This window comes from Taeniopygia guttata, chromosome 13 (genome assembly GCF_048771995.1).
Source record: "Taeniopygia guttata chromosome 13, bTaeGut7.mat, whole genome shotgun sequence".
Taxonomy (NCBI): domain Eukaryota; kingdom Metazoa; phylum Chordata; class Aves; order Passeriformes; family Estrildidae; genus Taeniopygia; species Taeniopygia guttata.
The window spans coordinates 13,669,424-13,679,891 of record NC_133038.1 but is presented as its reverse complement, the minus strand read 5'-3'; the positions used below and the strand labels follow the sequence as shown (position 1 = coordinate 13,679,891).

At 40.3% G+C, this 10,468-nt stretch overlaps 1 protein-coding gene across 20 annotated transcripts in view; it reads right to left on the bottom strand.

Annotated features, from left to right (window-relative positions):
- Positions 1-326: 326 nt before the first annotated feature.
- The window catches only part of TENM2 (teneurin transmembrane protein 2), a 613,377-nt gene continuing 603,235 nt past the window's right edge, over positions 327-10,468 (bottom strand). For all 20 annotated transcript variants that reach the window (XM_072935329.1, XM_072935331.1, XM_030284000.4 and 17 more), the window contains 4 exons: positions 8,787-9,083; positions 6,307-7,921; positions 3,525-3,655; positions 327-2,223 (listed from right to left, as the gene is read on the bottom strand). In XM_072935329.1, the coding sequence (XP_072791430.1) occupies positions 1,462-2,223; positions 3,525-3,655; positions 6,307-7,921; positions 8,787-9,083 (2,805 nt within the window). In that variant the 3' untranslated portion in view covers positions 327-1,461. The remainder of the gene's footprint in view (positions 2,224-3,524; positions 3,656-6,306; positions 7,922-8,786; positions 9,084-10,468) is intronic.

The following is a 10,468-nucleotide window of genomic DNA, read 5'->3' as shown; positions in this document are numbered from 1 at the left end:
ATTATGTTACTACATTTTCAAACTGTTTAGAGATTACTTCAGTGCAATTAAGCTAATTCCAGAATTGAAACACAGCAGTTTGAGGGCTGCTCGTCATGAGGTGCAGAGAGGGCATTTCTAAAGCATTTACCAATTTTCTCGAGTGTCCTAAGCAGATTTTTGGGTGATGTGTGTGAAGGACTTTGCTTACCCAGAGATCAAAGGAGCAGCCCCCTGCAGGATCCATTGAACCACAGGAAGTCATTTCCACATACAAAATGCTGTGTGCATTAGAAACAGCCAGACAAGAATCGCTTTTACAGGATTTTGCAATGGAAGACAACTAATTCACAGGAGTTTTAGAGACTTTATTTATGTATAAACAATTTAAACACTTTGCCATAAATTATCTTTGCCTGTCTCTAGTCTTTGCTTAGCAGCAAATTAAAATTAATATAAAAACTCAATGAACAATTCATACATGTATATTACAAAAAAGTTCTTGTACCAAAGTTCTTATTAGACTTTTTTTTTTCTTTTTTTTTTTTTTTTTTTCTGTGGTGACCGTAATGTGATTGTCTCAGTTTCTCGACCAAACAAACACACTAATAATTTTTAAATCTGAAACAGTGATTGTGCCTTCTGGCTGATGTATGTACAGGGTGATCTGACGTGGTGCCCATTTGCAATAGTGTAACACAATGCCCACAGCTCTACTGGAACTGATACCAACAAACTACTGAATCTAAACAGACTACACCCTGTAACTGTGTTATACTGTCCACAATGGAAATCTTCAAAGACAAACAGAGTATGAAATTTATCTGTAGTGATTTATAGCCACCATTTTGAATGTAACTTTACACTCTGCCCTCTTTGAATAAGTTAAGCTTCAGGCCAGACAAGTGGAGGGTCAGAGTGCAAGTGTGGTTTTGTTACTTTTAAATATATTTTCCTTTCCTGTTTCCAGTGCGCTCTCACTTGCATTTCATTTGTCCTCCATTTGCTACACACAAATCACCCCAAAGTCATGTTTTAAATGCATCTGTATTTTGCTTTAAATGAAAACCTCTTGGATACTTATCAAACAAGCAGTCTGAATCATCTGTGTTTCATCAGCTGGTTAGTGAAAGTGGCCCACTTGGATTTCTTAGTTTGCTCACGTGTGAATGGAGTGAGGTAATACAATACGAGGCCTTCTTTTTGTTTTTCTTTAGACCCAGAACAAGTGGGTAATATTTCAGGGGTACTTTTTAATTTGTACGGTTAAGAGTTTTCAGTCTGGCTTTAGTCCACTTCAGGATGTGGTTTTTAATCACTTGAACAGTAGCATTTAACTCAAAAAATATGAGCTTTTTTGCCACTTACTATCCCAGAGTAGCTCAGCCTAGTGCCCCCATTTAGGTCTTCATCTCCTTAGGAGAGGAGATAACAGTTATGACTACTGATTCATCCAGCAAAGGATGACAGCAGGTTAATTTGTTACCTCTTTCCCATTTCATTCTGTCTTAAAAACTGGATGTTGCTGCTACTGTCTGCTAGCTCTGGGTACTGCTCCACGGGCAGGACATAATATCCCTCGTAACCTTGAACCCTTCCTGTGCTGAGGAGCTGCTGCCTCTCTCCGTCTGTCCATACGCGGCTGCCCTCGCGTCCGTCCCGCGCCTTCTGCTGCTCCTTGGCCCAGGCCGCGGCCAGGGCCCGCTGCCGAGCCTGGTCCAGCACCCTGGCCTTCTCCTCGTCCAGCGCCTCGGCGGTCAGCCCGTAGCGGATGTTGATCAGCAGGGTGGAATACTGAAACTCAACATTCGTAAACCTTCGAGTCCTGCCGCTGACGAGGAGCGTGGGCTGGGAGACGGTGACGTTGATGCCGCTGTCCAGGACCTTCCTCCCGCTGGTCATGGCCAGGGTGACCAGGTCGCTGTCGGCCGAGCCGACCTTCACGAAGTAGTGGGTGTCCTTGCCCTCGATGCTGTAGTGCATTTTCTCCAGGTAGTGAGCGCCGTTCAGGACCGAGGCGATTTTCCTGCTGTCGTCTGTGGCGATGCTGGAAACACCGGTGGTTACGCGGCCTTCCTTCACGGCAAACATGATTCCTTTCCCCACGATGGGAGTGCTTGTGGCAAACCAGTGGCCTGCTTTTTCTCTAATTTTGGCATGTAATCTTTTAGATATCACCTGTCCCTCCAGAGCCATGAAAGCCTGGTTGTGTCGTTCTGTTGTCTGCTGCACTCCTGTAATTAGCTGGGAAAAACAAAACAGAACAAAAAAACACCAAAGAAGATGCAGATCTGAACATACTCATTTCAGAGACCAATAATGATCTTTGCTTTGCATTTTTAAAAGAAAGACATGCAGCAAAAAATTCTACACTTCAAAAGACCACCCTCAGTTATCCATCCATCCATCCATCCATCCATCCATCCATCCATCCATCCATCCATCCATCCATCCATCCATCCATCTACCCATCCATCATCTTGTTCAGAATCAGGTAAATACTCATTCAGCAAATCATTTTGCCATCTGTAAGACCAAATAAAATAGTTCCCATCACCCTCTGTAGCATATATGCACCACACATTTCAATTTTGGCCAATTATATAATGCCCAGTAGAAGAATAAGAAAGGCCCAGTTCTAGCGCAATTTTAATCACAGCTGAAAACAAAGAGAATCAGTGTATTAAAAGGTGACATTTAACTTGTGGACACTTTTTTCCCAGAGATTTCAACCAGTAAATATAACTAAACTGCTTATGAATATTAGCTTTTTGTAAATAGATGAAATTTGGGCCCCAAAGCAGCAAAGCAATTGCTGAAGAGGGGGTTTAGACTCTCAAATTACTTGGAAGCCTGGGAAGTGGTATGTTTAGGTTTAAATAATTATTTCTATTGTATTACCACAACGATGAAATAAGCCTAGCAAAGAGAAGGTTTGGAATTGGCCTAGTATTCTTCTGAAGTTTATAAAATGGGCTGTTTAATAAATGAGAAGTTTAATAAATGGGAACTTATTATGAAAATTAAACCCATATACTATTGCCCACCCTTAACCTGACAAGTACAAACACTGTAACTGAAGTTAAATGGAGTAACAAATCAAAACCTGTAACTAGAACAATGACAAAAAATGGCAAGAAAACATCTTCCAAGGTGAGAAGTAGAACCCCTTTTTTACCCATAAAGCAAGTACCAACCTAAGTTTGTTGGAACACATTATTAGGATGGTTTTACCAAAGGTACAACAGATGATAAATTACCCTGACAAAGTCTCCCTTTGTCATTGCTAATCAAGTTAATCGAGTTACAACTTGTTAATCAAGGAATAACTCAATAAAAGACAAACTAATGACACTGTAATTATGATAACAACGAAGGCTGGCAAGAAAGGCATATGTTCATTAGTATAAAATGTAGCTATACTCACTTCACTTTACAGTGAATTAAGTGCTTGGCCTTCTGCTGTAACTACAGAAGAGCCAGTGATTCTATCCATAGACTGGGACAAATTTATCCAAAAAAAGTAGTTTTATCTTTCTGCCTACCTGTCCATTTTCACATGCTTGACTCTCAGACAGCTCGTATGGTGGTGACACAAAGTACATTTTTGCTCTAGGGAAGCCAGGAATGATGTTGCTAAGCTGAAATCCAAACATCACCAACCAGCTCTTGACATCTAAAAATTGAAAGAAAGCAGCTAAGTGAGAAACACAGGTGTTAAACAAATAGAGAAAATAAAAAAAAAAAAAAGGAAATCCATCTTTGACATCCTTAATTTCAAGTAGTAAATGAAGTCACAATTAATATTATAGTGTGGAACTTTACAGAACTGTAGCAATCCACCATTAACAGGTACAGGAAATACTGCATTAAATTTACCCTAAATAAATAGTCAGGGATATACCAGCTCTTTCATTACTTCCCATCAGAACACATGAATTATCCAAATATTTTACAGTATACAGTATTTGTTCCATCTCTGACACTTTCTGATAAGGATACTATATGTAACCTATAAACTGTATTGTATAATGATATATTATTAGGTTAACACTCTAAGAACATCTGCAAAGTCCTTTGGGGAAAGACATGGCTTCTCTTCTATGTCCTACTTCTATCAGCTGTCATCAGGTCTCAGGAGGCTCCATTAAAAGCAGTGAGAAGCTAGATTTGTAAATCAGATGGCTAAATTTAGGCAACAAAAATATCCTCTCCATCCCTCCAGGGAAAGTAGGAGCTGTGTGGGAGGGTTACAGCTCAGTTCTGAGGTGAACCTCAGCACGTTCCAGATGCAGGTTCAACCATGAAAACTCTATCCTCAGATCCAGCTGTAAAAGCTAAGAAACTAAATTAATAACAGTAATTCTCACTCAGCAGGTATTAGAACTAATTATGTACTTTAGTTCTCCAAATGATGACTCTTTTAATAAAAGAGAATCCATGACCCTATTTTACATTTCCTGTTCCCCGAATTTGTAATTTTTGCTTAAAAATCTCTCCTGTCTTTCCCAGTGGCCATCTCTCCTCACTGGCCTACACTGGCTCCTGATGCTGCTATTCCACTTCTGTGAGCTGACCTGTTGCAAAGCCTGTTTACTCAAAAAGTATTTTTTTTTCTTAGCCATTCTGACTCTAAAATAAGACTCTAAAATACTCTGTCTCTACAAAGTATCTGTATCCATCTCCCATCACACAGCGCCTGCTGTATTTTTCCTGAGCCTTTGGACCGCATAGGGTTACTGCTCCTCATAAGGCTTCAATTTTATTTTATGGTAAAATGGTATCTCCTGAACAATTCACTTCAGCTGCTCCAATTCCACATATACCAGAGAAGGACCTATATAGAAAACAGTTATTATTTCGCTGAGCTAATGTGCTTTGCAGCACTGCACTTGCTGCAGGAATTTGTTTTCAGCAAAACCTGTGAATAAAGCAATGTCAGGGGTTAACAGTAAGAATGGATTGTAGGGGGAGAGTTTTTGGTGTTTTGTTCACTTTTCTTTTTTTAACTATGACACAAAGGTGAAACCATAATCACTTCTTGTCTAATATAATCTGTTCAGTCCTACAGCAACAAATACTTGTATCAGTGATGAAGTATTTTTACAGACTACAAGGCGTGTGTTGTCCCTAAATGCAATTTATCTTAGTATATTTCATCTAATGGATGGATAATTTAAATATATACAATTTCAGAATGTAGCAAAACATATTATGATGATGTTGAAAATCAAAATCAAAGGGTAGGGGATGAAAATAGGACTTTTATTGAATTTAGGACAATGAGGTAATTTTAGTCACCAGTATTTTCACACTATCAGATACAAATCACATTATCTCATAATTGCAAAGTTGCTCCACTAGAACCTCTGGTGTGTTACACCTACTATTAGGTTGCAATGTACTAATGAAAGGTGTTATGATTTTCTTTGAAGGAAAAGCACACTTTTCTTGAAATTCAAATTACTGCTAAAATTAAGATAATTCCTTTTTAAAAATGGTATCACTACTCTAATTATTGTATACTGCATATTTAATTCTTAAAAAAAAGCTTTTCCTGAAGACATATTAATTACCTTTCCTTTTAGAAACTGCCAGCAGCTAGTTCAAGTACTCTGTGATGTTACTAAGCGAAAAATTATTCCTAATTAAGAAAGGGTTACAAGTTTTACCCAATTCTAACATATGTGATCAAAACTACTTTTGTTTCTCCCTCCACAAAATCTATAACATTTATTAGTCTTTAGGATGAAATAATCTTAAAAAACATCAAGGACTTAATTTTAAAGACTAAAGACTGATTGCATTTTAAAAGTTAAATGGGAAAAAGAGGTCTAATTAAATCCATTCTTGGTGCTAATTCATAATGTGCCCATGAGCTCACACAGTAATTAATTTTGAAAGTAACCCTGAAAGAAAGAGATCTGAGAAACTCTGGTTTGTGATTCTGAACCAACCTGCCAGTGATTCCTATACAATATCATGTACCACTTTTCTTGGTGCAGAATTAGAATGAACACTTTTTTATACAGTACTAGTTCAATAGGAAGAACACTATGGCTGTGCTGAAATTTTATACTCAGACAAACTTATATTTATTTTTTTCCCACCATAATTCATCATGGCTTCTCACTTAGAGCCCTTTGTTCAGGGAAGAGCAGTACCAAGGAATCAGAAATAGCCACTTCTTTTTGTAGCCAAAAGAGGAAAATGGCATAAACTTGATGTGAGGATTGAGCGAAGGGCTTGTAAGGAGAAGCTGTGTTTCTTTCCCAAATCAGCTTCCAAGTTGTAGTGTTATGTATTATAAATGTGAAGAAGTCTCACCTGTTACATAATTCTTTAGATCCAGTTCATTGCTGAGAGGGTTGTTACTCTTGAACATGTAGAGATTGAAAGGAGCAGGTTCTTGGCCAATATTTTTCCACATGGTGTAATCAGGAGATGTCCAGCGCCCAGCCAGGACATCGTAGTCCCTTTGGGTAAAATGCACGAGTTTGGTTAAAGGATCATACAGCCCTCCATGGAACCCAATGACCAGCTGGAAATCTGGATTAGAGTCGTAATAGATCTCCCCATAGGCCGTGTACTGGAGCTGCTTGATCATGAGGCCATTGATGCTGAACACAGCTAATGGAGTGCCTGTGTTATCAGAGGCCACGTAATACTCTTCCCCACTGCTGCTCTCCATTGCAAAGAGGTGGCCTTGCAGATCGTAGTACAAAGAGGTAATTTCGGAGTTGGAATGATTGTAGACATGAGTTACCCTTGTTGGATTGTGAAGATCAGCATAAAAGTACTGTAGATGGTGCCCCAGGTTGGTCTTGCAGGAAGCCCTTCGGCCCAGTCCGTCGTAGCGGTACTGAACACTCCACCCATTTGCTTTGTTGTAAGCTCTTGTCAGGAGCCCTTTGGAGTTGTACTCAAACACATCTGCACCCCGCTGCCACAGGAACCCGTCGTCGTCGATCTTGTAGGGAATGTCACCCAGGCGCGTGATCCTGTCCCTGAGGTCGTAGCGCAGCGGCATCAGTCGGACGCTGTTTCCAGGATTCAGGAGGTGGAGGTTCCCATTCAGGTCGTAGCTGTAGCGCCAGGTGGGCCTGTCATTGACTGCCACGCTCTGCAGTTGCCCATCCCCATCGTAATCATAGGTGTACTTGGTTGTGTTGGCGTAGGGACCGAGTTTGAGCTCTCTTTTGGTCACCCTTCCCATGCTGTCATACTGCACCGTCATCCAGTACATCAGGGACCGGAACATTTCGTACTGCACTTCCTTAATGCGCCCGTGGGTGTCAAAGTGCTTGCTCAGCGTCATAACTGCTGTGGTGATAATTTGGTTAATATCATAATAAATAACTCCAAATTTGCCAAAATGCTCTACTTTGCCAGAAATCTCATCGTAACGGTAAAGGTCAACTGGAAGAGGCGTCTCACTTATGATGGGTTTGATGCTTGCGATTCGGAAGCTGTTATCATGATATGTATAATCAAACCTTGCATTGACCATTCCTTCTTCAGAGAACCTATAGATTTGTTTGTCAACAAGAGGACCAATTTTCCGATAGCGAATTGTACAAGAAAATCCTCCACTTTGCAAATTCACCATTTTTAGGACACCTGTGGTTTCGTCATATCCAAAAGTAACCGCTGTGCTGTCATAAACAATTTCAGACAGCTTGGATAGCTTTCCATACTTGTAGAAGACTTGTCGGCCGGTACCTAAAAAGGATGTTTTCAGAATCCTCCCGTCATCGCTGTAATCAAAGATGACTGAGGCGTTGCTTTCGGGGGGGTTGTAGATGTTCCTGATGTAGCCCACAGAGGTGTGAGTGGACATGCTGTGCCGAGCCACGCTGGGCATGGTGACGGCGTGCAGGCGGTCCGAGGAGTCGTACTCGAAGATGTACTGTCGCTGACTCTGCAGCAGCAGCACCATGGACTGCAGGGGAAACAACAACAAATGGTTACCAGCTATCAGCAGGTGGCCCGAGAGAGGGAACTGAAGAAAAGTTTACTGGAGAGGCACTAATGTTAAATGAGTACAAAGAGAATCAGATACATTAGTCAGGGGCACAGAGCTGCTCAGGAATATTGTCAGGTTGCCAGATGAGAGCATCTGCTCCTTGGAAATCAATAGGCTGACACTCCAGAAAAAGTGTAGGTTAGCAACCTGTGAGCTGTCCTCCCTGTAGGAGGACTTTTTTTTATTTTCCCTTTTTTTTCCTGAGGGACGCAGAGGAGTTAGATAAATGACTTGATTTATCTTTCTGCCAGCAGTTGTAATTCACAACTGTTACCGTGAAATATGTGAGAAACTAAGGAGAGAGCATCAGCTCTGGTTTACTTAGAACAAGAAGGAAAAGGGAAAACAATATGCAGTTTTGCAGTATTTAAGACACTTTTATGACTGAAGTGTGCTAATTAGGCTAAGTAAAAATACACTACCATACTTTCATTTAATAAGTAACAATTAGAGATGAATTACCTGTTTCAACATGAACCTTTTACCAGGTTTAATCATGCATTTTTGGGCTTAATTAAGCATAATACATTGTGTTAATTTATTGCCATTCTGTGGCAGGAAAATATCAAAAGACAGAAACCATGAACAAAATATTTCCCATTGAGAATTAGTCATATTCAACTGACTAATTGAAAAATAAGGAATTTTGAGACCAGGGATGGCTAACAGCTGGGATACATCAAATCTTAGCTAGTTGGTGCGCATGACTTATGTGCCATGAAGCCACACAGAACTTGGTGTCCTTGCAGCTCATGCCAGGAGGTGACACAACACCACCTACGTTTTCCAGGTAGGTGTAGCTCCACACTTTGCCGTCGGCGAACATGCGGGACACGATCCTGCCCTGCTTGTCGATGTCCGTCCTCTCGCTCATGGCCCCGCGCTGCAGGCCTGCCAGGCGCCCGCTGAGGAAGTAGGACACGTTGACGGCGGCCAGGCCGCTGCTGGGCAGCCAGAGGAAGGGCCGGCCCAGCTGGTCGTAGATGATGCGCAGCGTGAATTTGCGGTGGTCGTCGTAGATCTTCTCCGTGCGGATGTTGCGGTCGTAGTCAATGGACAGCAGGTTCCTGCCGTGCACCTGTGCGAGGGAAGGACACAGCGCTCAGTGCGCGCCGGCCCGCGGGGAACACAGCGGGGAAACGGGATGCCCAACAGGGAAATCCTTTGGGAAAAGTGTGGGGCTCCTGGTAACTGCCTTTTGCTTTCTGCTTGGTAGTATAGTCAAATAATCTGGGGTTTTACCGAGGTATTTCCCATCTCACTGCAATACAGGAGATGATATCCTACAGTAAAAAGCTTCCATTATGGTCAGAACAGAGAGACATTCTGCACACCGAGGTCTTAAAGTGCAGAGAAACAAATTGTTTTGCATGGAATATTTTTATACTTATTCTATTTTTCTATTTTCTACTGTTTTTCTTTTATTTTTGTACTTATGCTATCAAAATTTTTTTGCCTTTCCCCCTACAATTGCTCTTAGAAGAACAGAAGAAATTTTTGTCTTTATTGAGGTTTAGCTGCTTGGCTTCTATAATTTCAACACCATGATTAGAATTAATTCATTTACTGTTTTCTTCATTTACTTTCCAAATATTCAACAGATCCCTCACTTGGGATGGGCTTAAAAATTCTTATCATACAGGCTGGGAAAGAGGGAATTCTAGTGTTGAAAGCAAAGGTGCTAAATAATTAGGTTAAATATTTCTCTTCCCCCCCTCCCCCCTTTTTTTGTTATCATTTTCATTCAAAGTACAGCATGAAGTATTTCAGTGGCCTATTTATTTATTTATTTATTTAAAGTAAAAGAGCAAAACAGAGGCAAAGGAGAATTAGAATGCAAAATGGGGAGGCTTCTAGGGATAGTGCTGTAATGAGAGATACATAAATATATTCACTGGGGGGTAAGCCATAGAACTCAGGCTAATGCTGTAATCTGGTAAAGCGTCTTAAGTAATTTAATTGTAGATGCATCATTAATAAAGTAGAAGTTTTAAAATTAGATATAATTTTAGAGCAATGATTACTTTAAAAGTATTCATCATTTTCTGGGAATTTGTTCTTTAGCTTATATTTTACAGTGGCTTTGATAACACGTTTCCTCTTATCCAAAATTAAACTGTACATCAAACAATATGTAAATTAACCCTGCGCCTTTCTTGAGGATATAAAAATTATTCTGATATATATTCACTGGCAAGGGTAAACCCAATTCCCACCCCAACCAACTCAGTAGAAATTCAGTTATACAGACACATTTAAAATTAGTACAGTTTTGTGTTTGCAAAGAAATAATTATTTCAAATTATTGCTCATTATCCTAATTTTTTCCATTAATGAAATTAATCTCTTTAACAGTTTGAATTTCCTCAGTGGGCAATTACTAGGAAAAAAAAAAAAAGCTCTTTTCTGTAGGTTTTCCCAAAGGTTATCCCAGCAACAATTTGCCCTGTGATTCACAGAAAA